The 23,064-nt window shown below is 37.7% G+C and overlaps 1 protein-coding gene across 2 annotated transcripts in view; it reads right to left on the reverse strand.

Annotated features, from left to right (window-relative positions):
- Positions 1-23,064, reverse strand: part of ZNF385D (zinc finger protein 385D) — a 940,116-nt gene that overhangs the window by 295,059 nt on the left and 621,993 nt on the right. Inside the window, exon 1 of one of the 2 annotated variants that reach the window (XM_046001320.1) lies at positions 7-292. The exons of the other annotated variant lie outside the window; for it this stretch is intronic. Coding sequence (XP_045857276.1) covers positions 7-28 — 22 coding nt within the window. The 5' untranslated portion in view covers positions 29-292. Of the gene's footprint in view, positions 1-6; positions 293-23,064 lie in introns of those variants that run through there. 2 annotated transcript variants of the gene reach the window in all.

The raw sequence follows: 23,064 nt of genomic DNA on the forward strand, positions 1-23,064 counted from the left end.
ACTCACCAAAATACATTATGTTTCTCATTAATCAGACAGCTGGAACCCCACCGCGGCGTCTTCAGCATCAGCTCGCACCCAAGGCTGACACGCAGAGCAGAGCCGTTTCATGCTACATTCGGTGGAAATGTCCCCGGCGCGGAGAGCTGCGAGCGCTGAGCGTGCGTCCTCCGCGGGATGAGCGCCTTGCAGGCTGCCTTTCCCGGGCTACGATCCCCGGCGGCTGGAGCGTGCGCTCCGGCTGCCTGCTGCACTGCCCATCCTTACTGTAATCCGACTCCTCCTTGCGATGTCCTTGCCGCGCCTGTGACATCAGGACTGAGAGTACTACAAACAGACCCCCCCACCCCACCCCACCCCACCCCCGGTTAGCAGCGGCTCCATGAGGTGCTCCGACTGCCTGCCTGGACCAACCATGGCTCTCGGGAAGCTTTGACGAGCCCAGAGACCTGGGAGGGGGCGGAGTGAGGGGCGCGGGAGGCTCTCTTAAAGAGAGAAGGGTCTCCGGATCCACAGGGGAGCACACAGGGGAAATTCACCACCTTGCGGGAGGGGAAGTGGTTAAGGCGAGCGCTGCCATTAACGTGGAATTAGACACAATTTTATCCCGCCCCTCGCGTGAATGTCATCATCCTCGCCAAAATTTAGCCTACCGCCCCAAGTTAAAAAAGCTGTGGGAAAAGGAATGGTGTCCTGTGTCTGCATTCTCTTTGCTGTGGGCTTGAGGGTTTGTTGTTTGTGATGTTTATGCCTAAGGGAAATAAAACACTCAAGGGACCATTGCTAGGGTAATAGAGGTTTTCACTTTAGAAATGATCAGATCACAGAAACCTAGTAGTTGAAGAGTTGTTTTTATTTCTTCAGTATTTTCTGAGCTAGGTTGATGGAGAAATGTAAAGAAAAATAACGTGATAAAAGTCACCCCTCAGTTTCACAAGTTCACATTTGCTGCTTCCCATAGTAGGTAGCAAAAAGGACACTGAGGCTGAAATGATCTTTGACCCCTGAACAGGAGAGACAATTTAGCCAGACAACCAAGATTGTGTCATAATTCAGGTCTGGTCACCAGTATAGACACGCCCACGCACAAGCACACACAAACTCACATTAAATTTGAGATGAACAGTCAAGAAAGGCAAAGCTTAGCAAAGCCTCTGGCTCCTCCAGTAGTCTAATGAATTGCAGTCCTTATCTTACATAGGAAAGGATGTTAGAAAGAAATCCCTGAAAGCGGCGCTGATTAATACTTAAATGCTCAGCATGGAAAATAAACCCATAAAACAAGTTCAGTTTCCTAAGGACTCATCACTTTGGGATCCAACTTAACCACTGGACCACTGAAACTTAAAAATTTCCGCAAAAATCTATAAAATTAAGAACTGAAGATAACAAAAGAACTGTAGCCTATGGAATGAAGCAGTCGATATATTTTCAATACAGGTTTTTATAAGCCATGATAGCAAATATTTCTACATTGTGATATTAAAATAACCAGTGGTCTTTCCTTGCACAATCCTGTCTCTATGGGTAGATTTAATGCATATTGGAACCGAATATTGGGTTGAAGCTCATAATAGCAGCGTGTTTGGCAATCTTACAAAAAAAGCTAAACCCCCTATTTCCTCTCTGTGAAAAAACACTATGACAAATATCCTCTCTTACAATGGATTATAAAGAATTTGGTGACTGTGAATCGGTAATCATATATAAGTCAGGAACAGTACAATGAGTCTTTGGATAAATCTAGTTGTTTTGTTGTTGTTGTTTTGTTGTTGTTAGAAATACTCTTCTTTGAAAGCAATTTGGAGAACAAAATTTTAAATAGTAAAGAATACGTTTTTTTATTCCTTTTTAAAAATCAGAAATAAAAAGAACGTTACAGGAAAATACTAAAAAAAAAAAACCCACAAAAAACATAAGTGTTTTTCCTTTTGGACAGATGGAAATCATCCAAAAGTACAATTAATGGCCCTTCCCCCAGGCAAAGGAACCATCTGTGGTAGAGCTTATTCATGAAGCTCATCAGCTGTCCTGACCTCCTACATGGGCTAGGGGGCACTGTAGTTTAATGCTACAGTTCCTGGTCCATTTGTGCTCCTCTAGTTCAAAGATGCAAGCATTAAAGAGTTGAGTTTAAGACAGGAGGTTTAAGACACTAAAGGACTGTCTTAATAATTAATAACACCTTGCATTTGTATGGCATTTTGCAATCACAAGATACTTTCACTTATGCCATCTTTCCTACTAACAAACTGACATAAAAAAGTGGATATTATCAACGTCCTGATGAACAGGACCTTGAAACTGAGGACAAATGAATCGGAGGCTCAGAGACATTAAGCATTTCTCAATGGTGCAGTCAGTAAAGTATATTTGTCTTATTCCTTGTATTTTGAATTTATGTTATCCCCGGAAGATTTCTTTATTCAGAGAAATAGATTACAGGACTGCCTAGGTGGCTCAGTCAGTTAAGTGTCTGCCTCTTGATTTCATCACAAGTCATGATCTCAGGGTCCTGAGATCAAGCCTGCCCTCAGGATCCACCATGAGCAAGGAGCCTGCTTAAGATTCTCTCTCTCCTTGTTCCTCTGCCCCTTCCCCTAACCCCGCCCCCCCCAAAAAAGGAAAGAAAGAAGGAAAGGAAGGAATAAATAAATAAATAATAGATTTCCCATTTATAGTGGCTCAAGTAAAGGTCTTCCCCAATCAAATTATGTCACTGTATGCTCCAGGAAAATATGTATCTACACGGGCAGAATATACAGACAGAGAATATTCAGTCATAGAATATTCCAACCTCTGCCTGGTCTATAGAGGATCATTCCTTAAAAAGCAGCATGTAACCTCTGGAAGAGTATGGCATCTGAGAGGCAACTGAGTGTTACATGCATGCATTGGAATTCTGTTCAACCCTCAAAAAGGAAGGCACCTGCTTTATTTAAAGGGCTATGCCCCACCCTTCCTCAACTAAGGGTTATTGGAATATCAAGACCTCAGATAGAAACAGTGCTTATCTCTGGATGGAAAACAAGTGATTTTTATTTTACTTGTACAATTAAATTATTTTAACTTTATTATTTTATTGTTTCCCCTAAAATTATTTGTATGCATTATATTTATGAAGGAAAAAACACAACTATTTTTATTTTAAAATAGAATAACCTCCACATAAAGGCATAGCTGATGTTGGCTAGACATGAGGTTGTGGACATGCCTGCTGTGCCTGAGAGATGCTTCCATATGTCATATCCAGGAGAGGACTCAGCCGCTTTCAGGGAAGGACCTGGTTCACCCCCATGACCATTATCTTTCTCTAAGCTGCTCTGAGAATCTGGGGGGATCCTGAGAGGGGAATCAGGTCACTCCTTGACAGATAGAAATATACCCTTCATGATTAAAACAAAAGATGCCCTAAAACCAGGTCCGTATTTTGAGTGAAAACATTATGGTAGGCAGAGAATTCTCTCTCTGCTCCAATAACCAAATAGCCGCCTACCTGGATCCCTCATCTCCAAGTCTTGCTCAAAAGTTTGTCAGCGTAGCTTCCCTTCATAGGACTTGTCACCATCTGACACACTACTGTAGACATCTGTTTATTTTGATCTCTTCTCACTGGAATATAATCTCCATGAGGGCAGGGATTTTTGTTCATGGCTGTATCTACCATCCCTACCATCCCTATCCAGTATCAGGCACTTGTTCCTGCTCCATAAATATTTGAGAATGAATGAGTGAACATACTGAACACAACCATATTGGGTGTAAAACATCATACTTTTCTATGTGCCTGCAGTCAGTTCTTTGAGGTTGATGGTGTTTTATACAAAATGTTTACACAAATTGAATTTGTCCATGCTTAGCAGCAGCTGTTCCTAAATTCTATGCAATACCGATGCCAGGTGTTACCGCAGGCCACAGTTTGTGAGCTTGCTTGTCCTTTCAAGTTCTCAGTGCTGAATGCCGCAGTAATCTAGCATTGAGTTAGCACAGCCTAGTTGTGTCTCCCATTGCCTTCCCCTGAGCCTTAATTTCGTCCACTTTCATTTCTTACTATATTGCAGCAATAAAATTTTATCCAATGTTCCTATTTCCAGCTTTCCCAAATCCCATCCATTCTTCATGTTACATCACTATTATCTTTTAATCATAAAATAACATTATCAACTATACTTCAATTAAAAAAAAAGAAATGAGGTCAAAGTGGTCACATAGAGCCTAATTCAGTAGGACTTATAAGACCATATTTTGACTTTTATTCTGATTTATATAGGATGCCTTTGGAATAACATGATTTGACATATTTCAACAGGTTTATTATGACTGATTCATAGAGAATGGATAAAAGGAAGGAAGGGAAGAGGCAAGGTGACCATTTAGGAAGACTTTGTGAGAATCTAGAAGAGAAATGATGGTTTAGATCAAGTAGGAACAGTGGAGGTGGCAAAACGTGGTCAGTCTGTGTGTATGTCAAAATAGGTCTGGAGGGTTTGCCGTGGGTTGGGTAGGCAATAGAAAAGAAATAAAAAGACAATGGATTACTGAAGGCTGAGAGACTGAGCAACGGAAGGTTGGGATTTCCACTAACTGATGGAGAATGCTGTGGAAGAACATGCTTTAGGAGATGGTCAATGTGGGGCATTGTAGTTTACGATTCTATTATATATTCAAGTGAAAGTGTTTACAGAAGTTTGGCTATATAGGTCTGGAGATCAGGGGAGAAGTTTGGGCTTTATATTTCAACTTGGAAGTCATCATTTTAAAGATGGTAATTAATCCATGAGGCCAGATGATATCTTCAAAAGAGTATATTCTTTTGGAAGAAGAAAAGATGGTCAACACTGAACACTGGGACATTGTAAGAGCAGGGGGCCGAATACATGGATTCTTGATGACTGATATTTGCTGAAAGTGTAACAATTTATTGAATGAGTATTTGCCAACATATGAATGATATCTGATAGAAGACTATTTTATGACTGAGTTTGTCTTTGTCTGATACATCACCACCCACTGTTAAAATAATTTAGAAAGGGGAGAAATAAGTAATTGGTCTATATGAGAACAAATGTCTAGTTCAATTAATCCATATAGTCTTTTGATTAATTTTTTAGATTGTGTAGACACTGCTATAAATTCATAAATCATTTTTATTCCTAGATTCTTACTTGATGCTTCCACTGAAATTAAATGCCCAGGGACCTTAGTCTGGAAAATGAATTGCCTACAAGAAAAGAAGAAAAGAAGTGCTAGTTGTGAGCTAAGAATAATTTTTTAAAAAAACTATTAGTACTATGATATTCCAAAATTCTATCTATCTGAATTTCTCCGTCTTTGGAGACACCAAACACATCCTTCTACATGTGGTCCTATCTATTCTGATAGTCAATTAACAGGAGCTCTTTTACAATATTTAGTAACTAGCATTAGGAGCCCTCTTAGAATTCTTACCTTGGAGCTGGCTGTGGCCTAGGCATTTTATTTATTCAACATATTGGGTATTGAGTATTCATTAGCCAAGTACTATTATAGGTGCTCAAGGCACATTGATGAAATTACAGAAATCTCTGTCTACAAGGAGCTTACGTTCTAGGGGTTTCTGCCTATCAGCTTCTCTAATACAGTTTAGGACAATCTTTCACCTTTCTCCATGTGGAGGAAAGGACCTAAAATATCCTTTATCTCATTCATACATTCATTGGGTACAGTTTATTGTTTCCTTCCCCCCGGTATGATGAGGACATGAGGGAAGGGGCATGTCTACCATGTTCATGCTGTATCTACTGTCTAGACAAGAGCAGGTATACAATAAATATTTGTTGAGTAAATAAGTATCCCAAAAGTCTTCTACCGCTAGATGATATTCTATCCTGATCTTACTGAGAATATAGTTATATTCTACCAGAGATGCCCTTTTGTATTCCCCTTTCTCTAAATACTTATATTCACCATCCCAAACTGCTCAGATATTTTTGTTTTCTAAGAAGTTTTCCCTGGACTGATTTATGTCTGACTCATGTGTTCCCTAATGAGCACACAATCTTTATAGAAATCCATTACAGTATTTATCAGATTGGCTTTCAGTGACCTTTCCAATTGTCAATATCCCCCAAGTAGAATGAAGGCTTCTTTGGGGTCATAGAAATATATGTTAATTCCTTGAATGTTTTAACATACTCCAGGACACAGCAGAAATGTATGCCAGGGACATGTCTTTTTGGGTTAGTGAGTAGATTATGCCATTAACATAAACTTTGTCCATGATTTAGGAAGCAGCAAACTTTACCATGCTTGGAGTCAAGGATCAGAAAAGGAAGAGACATTAGGTTAGAGAAATCCCAAAGGCTTGTGGAAAGTCCAGTTAAGAACAGGATGGCTGGTCAGGAACACAGCAGGGATGTCCATTATCACCACTACTATTCAACATAGTACTAGAAGTCCTGGCCTCAGCAATCAGACAACAAAAAGAAATTAAAGGCATCCAAATCAGCAAAGAAAATGTCAAACTCTCACTCTTTGAAGATGATATGATGCTTTATGTGGAAAACCCAAAAGACTTCACTCCAAATCTTCTAGAACTTGTACCGGAATTCAGTAAAGTATCAGAATATAAAATCAATGCACAGAAACCAGTTGCATTTCTCTACACCAACAACAAGACAGAAGAAAGAGAAATTAAGGAGTCAATCCCATTTATAATTGCACCCAAAACCATAAGATACCTAGGAATAAACCTAACCAAAGAGGCTAAGAATCGATACTCAGAAAACTATAAAGTACTCATGAAAGAAACTGAAGAAGACACAAAGAAATGGAAAAATGTTCCATGCTCCTGGATTGGAAGAACAAATATTGTGAAAATGTTTATGCTACCCAAAGCAATCTACATGTTTAATGCAATCCCTATCAAAATACCATCTTTTTTTTTTTTCAAAGAAATGGAACAAGTAATCCCCAAAATAATATGGAACCAGAAAAGACCTCAAATAGGCAGAGGGATGTTGAAAAAGAAAGCCAAAGTTGGTGGCATCACAATTTCAGACTTCAAGCTCTATTACAAAGCTGTTATCATCAAGACAGTATGGTACTGGCACAAAAACAGACATATAGATCAATGGAACAGAATAGAGAGCCCAGAAATAGACCCTCAACTCTATGGTCAGCTAATCTTGGAAAAGAATGTCCAATGGAAAAAAGACAGCCTCTTCAACAAATGGTGTTGCAAAAATTGGACAACCACATGCAGAAAAATGAAACTGGACCATTTCTTTACACCACACACAAAAATAGACTCCAAATGGATAAAAGACCCCAATGTGAGAAAGGAATCCATCAAAATCCTGAGGAGAACACAGGCAGTCACCTCTTTGACCTCAGCCGCAGCAACTTCTTCCGAGAAACATTGCCAAAGGCAAGGGAAGCAAGGGCAAAAATGAACTATTGGGACTTCATCAAGATCAAAAGCTTTTGCACAGCAATGGGAACAGTCAACAAAACCAAAAGACAACTGACAGAATGGGAGAAGATATTTGCAAATGACATATCAGATAAAGGGCTACTGTCCAAAATCTATAAAGAACTTATCAAACTCAACACCCAAAGGACAAATAATCCAATCAAGAAATGGGCAGAGGACATGAACAGACATTTCTGCAAAGATGACATCCAGATGGTCAATAAACACACATGAAAAAGTGCTCCACATCACTTGGCATCAGGGAAGTATAAATCAAAACCACAAATGAGATACCACCTCATGCCAGTCAAAATGGCTAAAATTAACAAGTCAGGAAATGGCAGATGCTGGTGAGGATGCGGGGAAAGGGGAACCCTCCTACACTGTTGGTGGGAATGCATGCTGGTGCAGCCACTCTGGAAAACAGCATGGGGGTTCCTCAAAAAATTGAAAATAGAGCTACCCTCTGACCCAGCAATCGCACTACTGTTATTTACTCTAAAGATACAAATTTAGTGATCCAAAGGGGCACGGTGCACCTGAGTGTTTATAGCAGCAATGTCCACCATAGCCAAACTATAGAAAGAACCTAGATGCCCATCAACAGATGAATGGATAAAGATGAATGGATAACAGATGAATGGATAAAGAATGGTATATATACACAATAGAATACTATGCAGCTATCAAAAGAAATGAAATCTTGCCATTTGTGACAATGTGGATGGAACTAGAGGGTATTATGCTGAGCAAAGTAAGTCAATCAGAAAAAGACAATTATCATATGGTCTCCCTGATATGAGGAATTTGAGAGGCAATGTGGGAAGTTTGGGGAGTAGGGAAGGAAAAAAAAAAAAACAAGATGGGATCGGGAGGGAGACAAACCATAAGAGACTCTTAATCTCACAAAACAAACTGTGGGTTGCCAGGAGGAGGAGGGGAGGGAGAGGGTGGTTGGGTTATGGACATTGGGGAGGGTATGTGCTATGGTGAGTGCTGTGGAGTGTGTAAACCTGGCAATTCACAGACCTGTACCCCTGGGGCTAATAATAAATTATATGTTAATAAAAAATTAAAAAATTTTTAAAAAAGAATGGGATGGTTGATCAGCCATCAGGCAAGATAGAGATCGAAAGTGTTGTGGACAGGGGTACGTGGGTTGCTCAGTCAGTTGAGTGTCTGCCTTTGGCTCTGGTCATGATCCTGGGGTCCTGGGATTGAGCCCCGCATCAGGTTCCTTGCTCAGAGGGCAGATTGCTTTTCTATCTGCCTGCCACTCCCCCTATCTGTGCCCTCTCTCTTTCTGACAAATAAATTAATGAAGTCTTAAAAAATAAAAACTTGTTATGGGCAAGTCAGGAGGCCAATATGGGAGTCAAGAACAGAAGGGAAGTTCTTTTTTTATTTGTTTGTTTTTTAATATTTATTTATTACAGAGAGACAGAGACAGAGAGCCCAAGTGGGAACAGCAGAGGGAGAGGGAGAGAGAATCTCAAGCAGACTGAGGGTGCCTGGAACCCAGTGTGGAGCTTGATCTCATGACCCCAAGATCAGGACCTGAGTTGAAACCAAGAGTCAGGCATTCAGCCAGCTGTGCCACCCAGGCACCCCAAGAACAGAAGAGAGTTTAAGGAGAGAGTGATTCAGGGGGACACTAATTAACCCCCTAGATTCTCTAATAGGTGGTTTATTAGGGCATTGGCCTAATTGATTGATAGTTCTGCTTCCCTTATAACAGGAATTATCACTAGCTTCCTTTCTGAAGGCTCTCAGACTATTATTTCCCTGCCATGTTCTTTCTCCCAAAATCCTTCAAGAAGTTGTGTATATCTTTATCTGGTTTTATTTTTTTTAATAAAGTTGCTCTTCATCTATGTAAATACCATCTTCAAAAATTGATGGACACCACATTGTAAGTTTAGAAGTCTCTCACTGCCTTGTTTGGTGCCTCACTAAAAGGAAGTGAGACCAAAACAATTCTCATCATCACTGGCAAAATAAATAAATAAATAAAAGTAGAAATCCTAAATATCAAAGCAGCGAACTCTAATGTTAAAGCTACCACCCTGTTCTGAAAAGCAATTGGTATCTTGCTTAAGGAGATGAAGCGTATATCCAAAAATAGAAGTAAAAACAAAGGTAATATAAGGTAAATGACAAATGAACAATGTAGGACGTGCTTGTAAAAGTAAGATAAAATTATGATGGCTTCAGGTAAATCTGGAAAGCTATAGAGAAGTGGAACATGAACTTGGTCTTCGGTTTCAGTTCCAATTGATTAAATGCAGAAAAAGTTGGCAAATGACATAAAACAAGGATGGTATTGTGAATGATACGTCTGGGAGAGCAAGAACAAATTAGAGTATTAAAGAGCAAGTTTCATAAAAGATTTCCATGCAAAGTAAATTTAGAGAGGAAAACACAGAACGCCTGTTGGATGTGATCTCACATTCCCGGTTAAAGGGTTTTAATTTTATTTGGCAGATTATGTAGGAAGTGTTCGCTGAATGAATACATGAATGAGCCTCAAAGTGTTTCCAAGGACAGAAATATAATAATATACCTCCTCCAAAGACATTTGGCGACACAATAACATGAGTTAATATATCTTGTATAGCAGGTTGAAAGATCTTATACACTCCAGAGGTTTCCAATTTTTCTTAAAATAAAATTTATTTATGGTTCCTGGGCAGCAATTTGAGAATCAGCCCTTTCTCCATGTAGCCCCACAACAAATGTGCTTGCAAACAAGATGGAAGAAGAAAACAGGATCATATTGAATTTCTTCTTTTGCTTAAAAAAAAAAAAAAAAGATCCTTTAAGATAAATTGAGTACAGCTCTAGTAAATTTGGATGCTTTAGGTCATAGACATTCAATTTTTATATATGCTGTGATAATAACTATATAGAGTGAGGAGAGAGACAGTGCAACTCTGCCCCAATGTTGCAAGAATTCACAAAGTAATTGAAAGTGTTTCCAAGTGTGCATAATTCTGTGCCTCCAGTCAAATACAGTAGATGGAAATTTGTTTGGCTTCCTCTGTCAAAATGTCTAAAACACATAAAGGGAATGTGTAAATGGAAAGCAAAATATTACAGTTTCAACATTCTTTTAATTATATCTCAATTTCAATCTTGGCTTTGCTCAAACGTACTAATAATCCTAAGGGCTCATCTCTGATCCTTTGGGTGGATAAAATGACCGAATGTGATTTTTACCCTTGACTCAAAAGTGTCAGTTCTGGAAATCTACAGTATTTGTCACCATGAATACCATTTAACTGCAGCAGTCCCCAAAGGAACTCCGCACAGCCACACGTGAATAGGGCTGGAGGAACTTAATTAATCTTGCTGTCACTTCCATGATGCTTTTCATTAGTTTTGCTGCTATCTGATCAACTGGCCTTCTCTGTATTGGAAATGGCTACCCATAGTTTCCTGTGCAAGCATTTTCAAAAGGTAAACAAAGACTCACCTTTATGCTGGGAAGCTTTTATGCAGATGGACATTATTATCACTATTCTAATACGGAAGTAACCCCCACACTTAATATTTAAGTTATAAAAACACAGGAAAGATAAATATCTCTTCTGTCCCCATCAGGGAAACTGTTTTAAAATCTATACATAGATGTTGTATTTGATACAAAAGGTCATAATTTTCTGTATATTGTTTTCATGAATACTGATGCTTAGTGCATTATCTGGGACTGTACTAAATATAGAATGTAATTCATAAGAAATCTAGACTTTATCACTGACCCCTGGTAAGCAGATTAGGTGAAAATTGGATTTAATGATGGAACAACAGAACTGATAACCCAATGGTAGTATCTACTCTCTGTGTCATTTTTTTCTTAAAGATTTTATTTATTTATTTATTTGACAGAAAGAGACACAGCAAGAGAGGGAACACAGGCCGCGGGAGTGGGAGAGGGAGAAGCAGGCTTCCCGCCAGCAGGGAGCCCAATGCAGGGCTTGATCCCAGGACTCCGAGATCATGACCTGAGCTGAAGGCGGATGCTTAACGACTGAGCCACCCAGGCACCCGGCTCTGTCATATTTTTGAAAGACTGGTTTAATATATGTGAACATTAAATATAACTTTATTTACATGCATTATTTTTGCATTTTTTTCAATGCTAACCGTAGTTTAATTTACTAAAAAAAACTGGAAAGATTTTATAAAACGTTATCTCAGTTTGACTATATGAAAGTCAATTCATACCTATGAGATAGCCATGAAGAACTAGAAAAAGAACTCACCAAGAGCCAACATATATGGCAGGCTCTGATGAAGAAAAACAAGACTGCAATGTATCCCCTTTCCTCATGTGTGGAAGCCAGTCTCCAAAACAGACCCAGCGATTCTTGTTTCCTAATATTTACAGTCTTGTGTAGTCCCTTCCCACTTTGAATAGGGCTGAACTGTGAAACCAAAAGGATGCTGTTGAAATGACCAATTGTGACATTCAAGATTAGTTCATCAAAGACAAAGTGGGTTCTGTTTCTCTCTTTAATCCCACATTCTATGGAAAGTGAGCTGCCGTGTTGTGAGGACAGTCAAGAAACCCTATAAAGAAGTACACATTGTGAGGAACTGACATTTCCAGCCAACACCAAGCATCAACCTGGTGAATATCTGAGTAACCACCTTTGAAGTAGATCTCCAACTTATGTCAACTCTTCAGATGCCTGTAGCCATGACCAACATTTTAAATGCAACTCACGAGTAATTCCAACACCCAACAGAGCAACTTGGAGATTCCTGACCCATAACAACTATGTGAGATGATTAACATTTTTTGTTATTTAAGCTTCTAAATTTGAGGTGATTTTCTTCTATGCATCAATAGATAACTAAGGCATCACAGCCTTAGTTTATAACTTGAAATTATGGCAATGTAACGTAGACCTCAGTTGAAACAGAGATAGGCACATGATCTTAAAGAGGCGTGTATTCTTTTGGGTCTTGGTTTTGGTTTTTGGGTTTTGGGTTTTTTCTTTTTTTAGAGAGGGAGATAAAGAGCTCATGTACATATGAGCTTGGTGGGCGGGGAGGGACAGAGGGAGAGGGAAAGAGAGAATCTTAAGCAGACTCCATACCCAGTGTGGAGCAAGACACTGGGCTTGATCTCACGATCCTGAGATCATAACCTGAGCCAAAATAAAGAGTTGAAAGCTACCCAGGCACCCAGGGTCTTAGTTTCTAAATCCAAGAAATGATGATGTAGAAATGATGATGTAGAAATGAGTGAGGGTCACTAATGTAATATCCTTTAGGGAGAGGTGAGGGAAGTCACACAGCTGCATAGAGTGAGTCAGATATATGTTTATAGAGAGCATTATAGACTTGAGAGGATTGAAGAGTATCAAATAACAAGGGAGGGTCTGTTACTTCACTTCAATTGACAATATGCCATGAGGAAATTTGCCAGATTCTTCATTTTTTCCCACTTCTTACTTTCTATGACTAAAACATTACACATTTGATAAAAATTTCATATGACTTCAACTAAAGATATTGGTTAAAACTACGGCTGAAACACTTTCTTCTCTCTTGTGCGTGCATTTTCCAGTATCTTAAGAATTCTATTCCAAGATCTCTTCTGTATACTCATTTGTTCTATCCTTCTTCCCTTCCCCCTATTTCTACTCTTTTCTAACTCACAAACTTCTCCCACCCATCTACCAACACATATTTCTCTCTGCCTGGCATATGTTCTCCTCTTAACCTATGCGACTCTTGCCCACACTTTCTTAGACTGTTGAAATGCTACTTGTCCTTGATGGTCCACTCACATGGCATCCCTCCCCTAGGAGGATCTGCTTGATTGCCAGGCACAATTAATGATTACTTTTCTTATACCTCAAGAGTAATGTTCTTTAACTCTTGAGTCCTCCTAGGTATGTCTCACTATTTATAATGTAAAATCTCATTTGGCAAAATTAATGTCTCATTAATTTTATTGTCACTGAGCATTTTTACAATGTCTGTCTGCAATGTACCATCCAGATATCCCTAAAAAGAAAGACTGTTTCTTGCTGCTGGGAGTGCTGTAGACATCTGTCTTTGAACTGTTGGCTCCTTTATGTATTCTCTCATCTGCTGGGAATAGGCACTTCCAAAGTTTCACCCCTTTATGGTGAACCTTATCCAATGATCAATGCAGAAGTCACAAGGCCTGGCCATCTTAGACGAACTTGGGACAACTTGTTCATGTTGGGCCACTCAAACTCTGAAGCATCGAAGATGACTTTGGCCCTGCATCACAGCTCAACTTCTCCTTCTCCCTACTCCAGTTCCACTTCTCTCTTCCAAATGCTGACCTAAAGCATTCTCTAGGGAACATCCTTCACGCTAACCTTCGTCTCAGTCTGCTTTCCAGAGAACCTATCCTGTGACACCATCATTTAGCAGATACTCAGTAAACCCCTGGTGGCATCAATTTAAGTCCCAAATCCCCACAGACAAACAGGACTAATTTCCCAAGAAGAGAGTATGCATTCTCCAAGAAGCCTAGAAGGTGCTGGATAATTCTGAAAGAAAGCCCACCTTTCACCCAGAAACTTACTGATTTTTGGAATTAATGTGAGGGGAAAAAAAGCCCAGAATTTAAATGAATGCCCTGGTCCGTGTACTCTGTCTGAGTAATGGTGATGGCTCAGAGCCGTCAGGTCTGCCAGGAGATAGTCAATCATGATGCTCTCTTCTTTCTTTTCAACAAAGGTAATCACTCAGCATTTTATCTTTTCTAGAACATGTCATTACTTTGAAAAGACAATAAAAGTCTCACAAGGGTTTCTATGTAGTGGAAAATTTCCTCCTCATTTTCAAGAGGAAAAAAAAAAAAAACCAAAGGAGTAAAAGACCTTAATTAATTTAAGCATGAAAAGATATATGAGCTTGGAGGAACTTTCATAATTTTGAAGTATACAACTTCCTGAGAAATCCTTTCAAACTGAGTAATTTATCGTGTTCTTTAGAGCCTATAATACATAACACATATCTCTTAAAATTTCCCTTATTTTAGTTAAATAACAAGACCATTTTTTTTTTCTGGAGGAATGCAAAAATTTTCCTTAGAAAAATCTATGATGTAGAGATATGTGTGGGGCATTTACGTTAATGAAACTATCAACCATAAGGCCTTCTTAACCTCTGACTACATGTTACCAACAACAGAGCATAGACATAAACCAAAATACCACCTATTTTCAAGTCCAATGTTTAATCTAGAAGTCTTTTAAGTGTTTTCTTTATTTACTAATTCGACAAATATTCCTTGACCACCCATTTGTCTAGCACTATGCTTGGGACTAGGGATATAGGAATGATCAAGACACATATTGTCCTTGGCTTCATAGAACCTACAGTGTTACAGAGAATGGAAAATTGTAATGGAAAGTGGATTAATGGTTGCAATAAGCTGTTGAAATGGGCAGAAAGGGAAGAGAAGGTGGGCAGTCAGGGAGGTTAGAGAAAGGACTTTTGAGAGTGAAACATCTAAACTGAAGAGGGCAGAAAGTTTGGAATGAGTCAGATAAAAATAAAGCATAATTAATAGCAATGCGCAAATACCCAAAAAAGAAAGGTATGGGGATAAGAGCTAATAGAAGTTCAATAAGGAGAATCAGGGGAAAAGTGGTATAAAATGAGAGAGGACCGGTAGCTTGGAGGCAATCATGAACCTGCAACAAAAATTTAGAAAACCACAAAGACTTTAATCAAGAAAGTGATGAATCATATGATTATAGATTCAAAAGCTACTAGAATAGTTAAACAGTAACTATCCTGTGGCAATATGGCCAAGCTCCCATATAATCATATGACATTGTGAAAAGTATATGCAGTGAATGCTGCAAATCTCTGGTACAAGGCACAATTCTCCTTGCTCAGGTTTTCTGTCTATATGCCACCCAATGAAACACAGCAGGCAAGAAAAGGGGGAAAAAAAAAAAAGAAAAGAAAAAGAAAAAGATGTCTTGAATGGCTGGGCTCCTCTAGTTGGGAATCACCAATTCAACGGTTTCAGGGTAAATCAGGCTTTTTAGCTGTCATCGGAGCTGAGCTTTGAATAATAGAATGAAAACTAAATGGTTGATTGACAATTGATCCAGATTAGCCTTCAAATGATGGGAGTCAGTATATTGGCTATATTGAATTCTATACTGGCACTGTAATTGTATATATATATACAATATATATATAAAGTTTTATACATATAATATACATTATACATATATTATATATTATATATGTACACACATACCTATATATACATACGTGTATTAATAGAACCTCATCTGGCTGTACTCCTTACCCATAGCCACAAATCCTTTCAAGTGCATTGGTTCAAGTAGAAATTATATTTCTAGTGAATATAATTTTAACTATGTTTTTGACTAGTAATAATTTTTAATATTAATATTTATATTAATGTTATATATATATAAATGTTATATATATGTATACATATATAATATATGTATTATATATATAAATATAACATATGTATAAATGTTATATATATATGGGAGAAAATGGGGAAAATGACACTTCACGGAATATGCCATAAATTTTTATGTTTATATGCAAGGTGTGGTATAATTTTACATTTCTGACTTGTAAACCAAATTTTTTCAAGTGTTCAATTCTCTCCTGACTGCATATTTTCTAAATAACTTCTGTTATATTATGGGTGGCCCTGTTTTTTGAAGATCTTGACCACTGAAGAGTATTCTTAGATTACCATTACCAATAGTTGCCTCAAAGAAATTAATGGAAGGTTGATTAATATTTGCAGAGGTCAGAGTGCCTTGTTCTTCTCTAAAGTTTAAAATGAGTGTCTTTCTAATCACAGTAGTATTTTCACCAAATAAGTTAGTTATTGCCTTTCTTTTGGAAAAATAAAAGTAGCCATTTCCAACAGGTTATAAAGGTATAGCACCCACACACTGTATATATGTAATGTGAGCATGTGAGATTTTACTGTCTTACTTTTCTAGAAATATAAGTCAGGAATCAATCTTGATGGGAAATGTAGGGTACTCTGACATATTTCAGGGTCTCTGCCAGGCCATCTTCCTTTCTGGGGAAATCCTTTTTTTTATATGAAATATACAGGATTTACTCACCCGTGGACATGACTGATTTGATTAGGGTGGCCTCTGAATAGGTGTTTTCTGAGACCTGTGACTTGTATGACCTAGCTTGAAAAGATGAACTGAGACAATCATGTTTGTTCTTGAAAACATAAACTAAGAGACAGAGAAAGAACTTATCAATTGGTGATGGGTCCTGGAACTAGAAAGTCATATAGACTCAGGTCATACAGATTCATATGCAAGATGGATAAGCACAAGAAGGCAGAAATGGGGAGGAGGCAGAGACAGAGAAGAGCTCCCATGCCAGATGCTTGGGTGGAGAGAGAGGCACATTCTTTTTTATAGGTCAGCTTTGATTATTCAATGGTTTCTTTTACTGAGCACCTTTTCAGTAATCTCACCATCCCACCCCAACCCCCCAGGCAATTTTAATAAGACTCTATTCCTCCAGTACTAACATCTTGTATTACACCTTCAGGTAATTAGAAGAGATTCAGTAAAGCCGACACCAGGAGGAGACATGTTTAAAAAATAGTGTTCATTAGACTTCAGACTACCTCTCCTAAACAAGAGAACACAAGATGGCAGCCTTTTGAGGAAGGGAAAGATGGCGGTCTTGGGGAAAAATAAAGAGTGGATCATGCTGGAGGGAATTCAGGGCTTTCAGGAAGTGAACTAAAAGTAGTTATGGGATTGATAATAATGGTTTCTACAAGGAAAAGAGAATTACTTTTCGCTTTTCAAATCAAAGATGTATTCTTTTCCAATCTTTATTTTCCACCAATATCTTGGAAGATGTATATGTAAGCAATAAGAGTAAAGGTTTTTGCCTCTTAGTTTGGTATATATCCCATATTCCTTCTATTTTTATGTATTGTGTTTCTGGTATTCAAAACCTCTTTTATTAATAAAGTGATAAGGAGAATTGATTTTTGTCAACCAGATAATTTCCTATCTGTTATGGATGAGAAATATGCCATGGAAGTGTTAGGATCCCAAATCATGACTTTGGATCATATACTGAGGTATGGTCAGTAAACATTTTAGAGATGAATTTGAGTTTTAATCAAGAGTAGGACTTAGCATATCACTGGCCATAAGTAACACGGATTCATTGATTCTTTTTTTTTTTTTTTCATTTTCTAGTAGTTCACAATAAACCTGCTATGAGATGCAAATCTCAGGAGAGATCATGCAGGAGAAGAGAGAAAATTTTATTAAACCACTATGGAACATCAGTTATGGGATGGAGGATGACAGAGAATTAAGTAGCAAAGACAAGAAGAGCAAGTTAGAATACATGAAATTTAAAAGACAGTATATTATATTGAGTAAAGGTAGAATGAAAGGATACAATGAGCTAAAAGGCAGGTTAAAGCAGCAAGATCCTTGAAGTCAAAAACACACAGTTAAAATTATATTCACTAGAAATATAATTTCTACTTGAACCAATGTACTTGAAAGGATTTGTGGCTATGGGTAAAGAGGACAGCCAGAGGAGTTTGTATTAACATCAATCTTACCTAATCCAGTACTTGATTCAAGTTACGGGCTCCATGATCATATATAATGTAGCTATCAAATACAAGATCTTTTCAAATCTAATCTTTTCTTTTTACTCATGGAAAGTAAAGAATGTGTGTATGAATACCTCCCCCCTACACACACACTGTAGGTACTTTCTAAGACTACACTGAAACAGAATTTAGTAACAAATATTGTCAGTTGAAATCCTTACAGAAATCATAGTTCTCGGAGGAATACTAGAATAGTATTGGACTATCTTTAAATGAGACACCTGTTTCTTAGGCTTGTACACTTATTCTACAAAATCCAATGACTGTATGCCATTGTTTTTCTAAGACTTTCTCTCTCTCCTAATAGCGTTTATCTGAAGAACTGAAGTATTAGTATTAGTCAGATAATCAGTTGTTCTTAGGGAACATAACATTAGAGCAAAGGGAGATGGAAAGACTTATGGGTTTATCCAGGCCAAAGGGATGCCCTCGACAAAACTCCTATCTTATGTCCCTAATGTTTATGCCATTAAAATTTAGTGCCCCACTCATATGGACAGTGCTGTACAGATATTGTCAAGACTGAGACACATATTTATTGCTATGTATTATCAGAAGTCCTATGGAACTGCTTTATTCCCAAGCCTAGTTTTACAGTGTTCAGTTGTAGAAATTCTGTGTATCTTAATTAAATTGTTGGCTAAATGGGTACATTTGTCAAACTAATCAAACTTTAAACTTAAGAACTGTGTTTTTATCAAATGTAAATCATATTCCAAAAAAAGAGAAATAGAAAAAATAAATGGTAAATGCATACACATGCAGGAAAGAATTGGATGGCGTAAAAAAAAAGGTTAAAGTTTGAATGTTAAAGTTAGCAATGAGATACGACCAGAGAATTAAAAAACAAAAATAAAAATAAATCTTAAATATCTAACAGGCTGGAACCAAGATTGTTACAACACGAGAAACAATAGGCCTCTTGGGCTTGCTGATAAAGCAGAATGTTAAAGAAGAGAGAACATAGGTTTGGAGTAATAGTGACCTAGACTGAATCCAAGCATTGCCACTCAGCAGCAATGTGACCCCGTGAAAGTCACTTAACCTTTTGAGATTCCATTTCACCATCTGTAAATGGGATAATAATCCCTTCTTTGCTTTGTGAGTTTTGAATAGTTGGCTCATATAGGAGTTTAATAAATAGCTGCTATCATCATTATCATCCATCTTCTTAATGTCTTAATATTAATTTCTGTAAATGTAAAATATATTACTATTAAAAAGAAATGGGCTATTTTGTGCTTTTATGCCTGGAAATTTCCAGGCTTCTTTAGTGTTATCTTCTGTATAGTGGGTTTTCCCATTAAAAGTGGGTCAAAAAGTAGTAATATCTTTAAAAAGAGAAGCCAATGGGACATTGTGATGGAAGCACACAAGGGGATAGAGGAAGTGGAGTCTCAATTAAATGGTATTACAAAGCCCAGAGACTAGTTAAAAGGAAATAATAATTCCTAAGAAGGATCTCGTAGTAGGTAACAGAGTGGAGAGAAGTGGACTTACTGGAGAAATTCTGACGAGGTCTTGACTAAGCAGACAGATGTTGATGGGTCATGGTGTGTTGATGGAGTGCATGTGATTAAGAATAATTTAGGGTTTTGACTTTTTCAGTTCAGTGACTGTCTTTGATGGAAGTTCTTGGGGAACTCTGAAGAAGCCCCGTTTTAGGAGCAAAGGTAACAGATTTGGATAAGATCTTTGTGTTACTTTGAAACAAGGAAATGGAAATGACATTAGGCAGTTGAAGAAAAGGTCTGAAATGAGCAGAAGGATTTAGGCAGTCTTCTGCATGCTGGTAAATGTTTAACAACTGGCTCTTTAGGGAGACAAAGCCCTGATTTATAGCCTTTGTGAATATCCATGGTTTAGATATTCCCACTAAGACACCCATTTCATAGTATAATACAACCAGCATAGCTTCAGAAGAGATGTGCAGAGCTGGAGGAGAGGGAATGGGCTCCACCTCATAATGGTGACTCAAGAAGCAGGAAGTAATCAAAGGTGTTAAATATCCATGGAAAGTGAAGTAAATTTCTCTGGAGAAGGGATGAGTTTTGCATCTCCTTTGCTTCTGTTTCACTTGTCTTTCCTTTTTTATTAACTCTTTCATGCAGGGTTGCTTAGTAGTTACAGAAGGATTGGCATCTGTTCCTTACATCATCTTGGAGCTTTCACTGTTGACACCTACAACACCTGCTATGTTACAAGGTCATCTGAAGGTGAAAATAAATGTAGAATAGCTTCCACTTACTAAAAAACGTGAGGAATGAGGGGAGGGGGATGACAAGACAAGGGAAACTACTTTTATGTCTCTATTTTCTTAAAAGTAGTCTAAATTCTCAATGAACCTATTTCTACCTGTCAGATGTTAAACTACTTCTGGCTCTCTCCTTCAGCAAAGAGAATGTTGTATGCTATCTGATTTTCAAATTTAAATCTTCTGTAATTTTATCATGACTCTGTTGGTATTTGTGCATCTTTTCCTCCTCCATATATGTTTATGTTGCCAGATTTTTTTAAAGACAAGGAGTTTTGTTTTTCTTTTTTAAGATTTTATTTATCTATTTGAGAAAGAGAGAGAGAGCAAACTGGGGAGGAGGGGAAAGGGAGAGGGAGAAGCAGACTCCCTGCTCAGCAGGGACCCGGATGTGGGGCTTATTCCAGGACCCCAGGATCATTATCTGAGCAGAAGGCAGACACTTAACAGGTTGAGCCACCCAGCTGTCCCCCTGACCCAGAAATTTTATACTAAAATATTTGGGGTTTTCAATGACAAAGCAATAATAATTTTTATTGATACAAGGATATGATTCTAGAGTACATTTTTGAATTATCTAAGCTAAAAATAGTATATGTTCCTTTCTAGAGTTCATTTTTTTAATTGCACTTTTCACTACTTATAAAACTATGACATGCTGTTGTTGTTGTTGTTTTAAAGATTTTATTTATTTATTTGACAGGCAGAGAGGCAGGTGGGGGGTTGGTGAAGCAGGCTCCCAGATGAGCAGAGAACCTGATGCGGGGCTCGATCCCAGGACACTGGGATCATGACCTGAGTTGAAGGCAGAGGCTTTAACCCATTGAGCCACCCAGGCGCCCCATGACATGCCCTTGCTAAGGAATTTGGAAAATTCAGAAAAAAGAAGTATCCATAATCCCATATAAAAATATTACTAATATTATTTCTTTTCAGATAGTTAACTAGTATAGAGTTTATATTCATGATAGTAATATTTTGCTTATATATTAAATATTTGAGAGTATTTCTTTACATTTTGAAATGATATTTGGTATTATACTATCAAGATCTTCCCCATGTCATTAAAACTCTGAAAAATATAATCCTAATTGTTGTGGTGCCTGGGTGGCTCAGTGGGTTAAAGCCTCTGCCTTCGGCTCAGGTCATGATCCCAGGGTCTTGGGATCGAGCCCCGCATTGAGCTCTCTGTTCCGCGAAGAGCCTTCTTCCTCCTCTCTCTGCCTGCCTCTCTGCCTACTTGTGATCTCTGTCTGTCAAATAAATAAAAAATTAAAAAAAATATGATCCTAATTGTTGAAAAACTCCTCTGTTATGAGTGTATCATATGTATTTAAATATTGTTTTAATTTTGGACACTTCAGTGTTTTAATTTTGGACACTATTTATAATAGTTTCCACTATTATAAGTGGAATGGCAGTGGATATCTCTTCCATTAGTTTCTATGCTTATTACTCACTGCTTTCTTGGATAAAGTCCTAGAAATGCAATTACTGGGTTAAAGGGTAAAATTGCTGCAAGGAATTTTGGTACATAGTGTTCGATTGTGCTATCAAATGATTGTACCAGTTTACAACCTCATCAGCATTATACGTGAGGATCTATTTTCACTCTACCATTGCCAGCACTGAATATTATCTTTAAAAAAGGGAATGCATGTGTATATGTTTGTGTGTGTGTGTGTGTGTATTCCATTTTATAAGCAATAACTAGTATTTCATTCTTAATTGCATACATTTTTCTTTTATTAAGATAGGTTAATTTTTTATAGGAGAAATGTGTATTTCTATATATGTGTGTGTGTGAATTTCTCTTCAGATCTCTTGCTCATTTTTCTATTGATGTTTAGCATTTTACCATACCCACGGAGTTTGATGCAATTTAGAGGTAACTGAAATAATAAACTTTATTTGAGCTTCTGGAAATATAATCTCTAAATAGAGCATCAGCAGTTACCATAAAAGGGAAAATAAAGCTAAACTATGAAAATGATGTTTACAAATCATAATTACACAAAGCAAAAAGAAACATTATCCCTTCCAACTATTAGAACCCCAAGAGAAAGGTGCATTTACTACCACTTTGGGCATATACTGAAGGTGTTTTCTTCTGTCTATGGATGCAGTTGGATTTTAAAGTGAAGACGAGATTCGGGATTGCAGATCCCTTTCCATCACTGCTGAACAGAATTGTAGTGGAATTCTTGCAAACAATTGCTGTGAGCTTTAGATATGATTTTCTAATTCCTCCTTGGCCCCCAAACATGATACTTCCTCAGTCTTTTCACCACATGGGATCATGTTGCCAATAATGTCTTTGGGATAAATTTGAATTCATCAGGCTTGAGTTTAATTACATTATGTAAACTAGAAAATGTCCCCAGTAGGCTTAGAGAGGATAGCTTCTGTATGCAATTGCAACGTCCTGTTTTGTTTAAAATATTTGCATTTTGATAAATCCACTCCGACTCCAAACCCTTTTTTGATCTTTGTCAGGAACTCATTTTTCATCACATCGGTCCAAATTGACTTTTTTTCTTTAATAAATATTTGCAAAATTTTGTATAATTTCTTTTCTTCTTGTCCACATCCTCCCCAAATGCCTCTCTCTTTACCCTGGTTGGGGCAGGACAGTGAGAGGAGATAGACAAAAGAAACATTTTCATGAGTGAT

The sequence above is a fragment of the Meles meles genome, chromosome 4, assembly GCF_922984935.1.
Source record: "Meles meles chromosome 4, mMelMel3.1 paternal haplotype, whole genome shotgun sequence".
NCBI lineage: Eukaryota > Metazoa > Chordata > Mammalia > Carnivora > Mustelidae > Meles > Meles meles.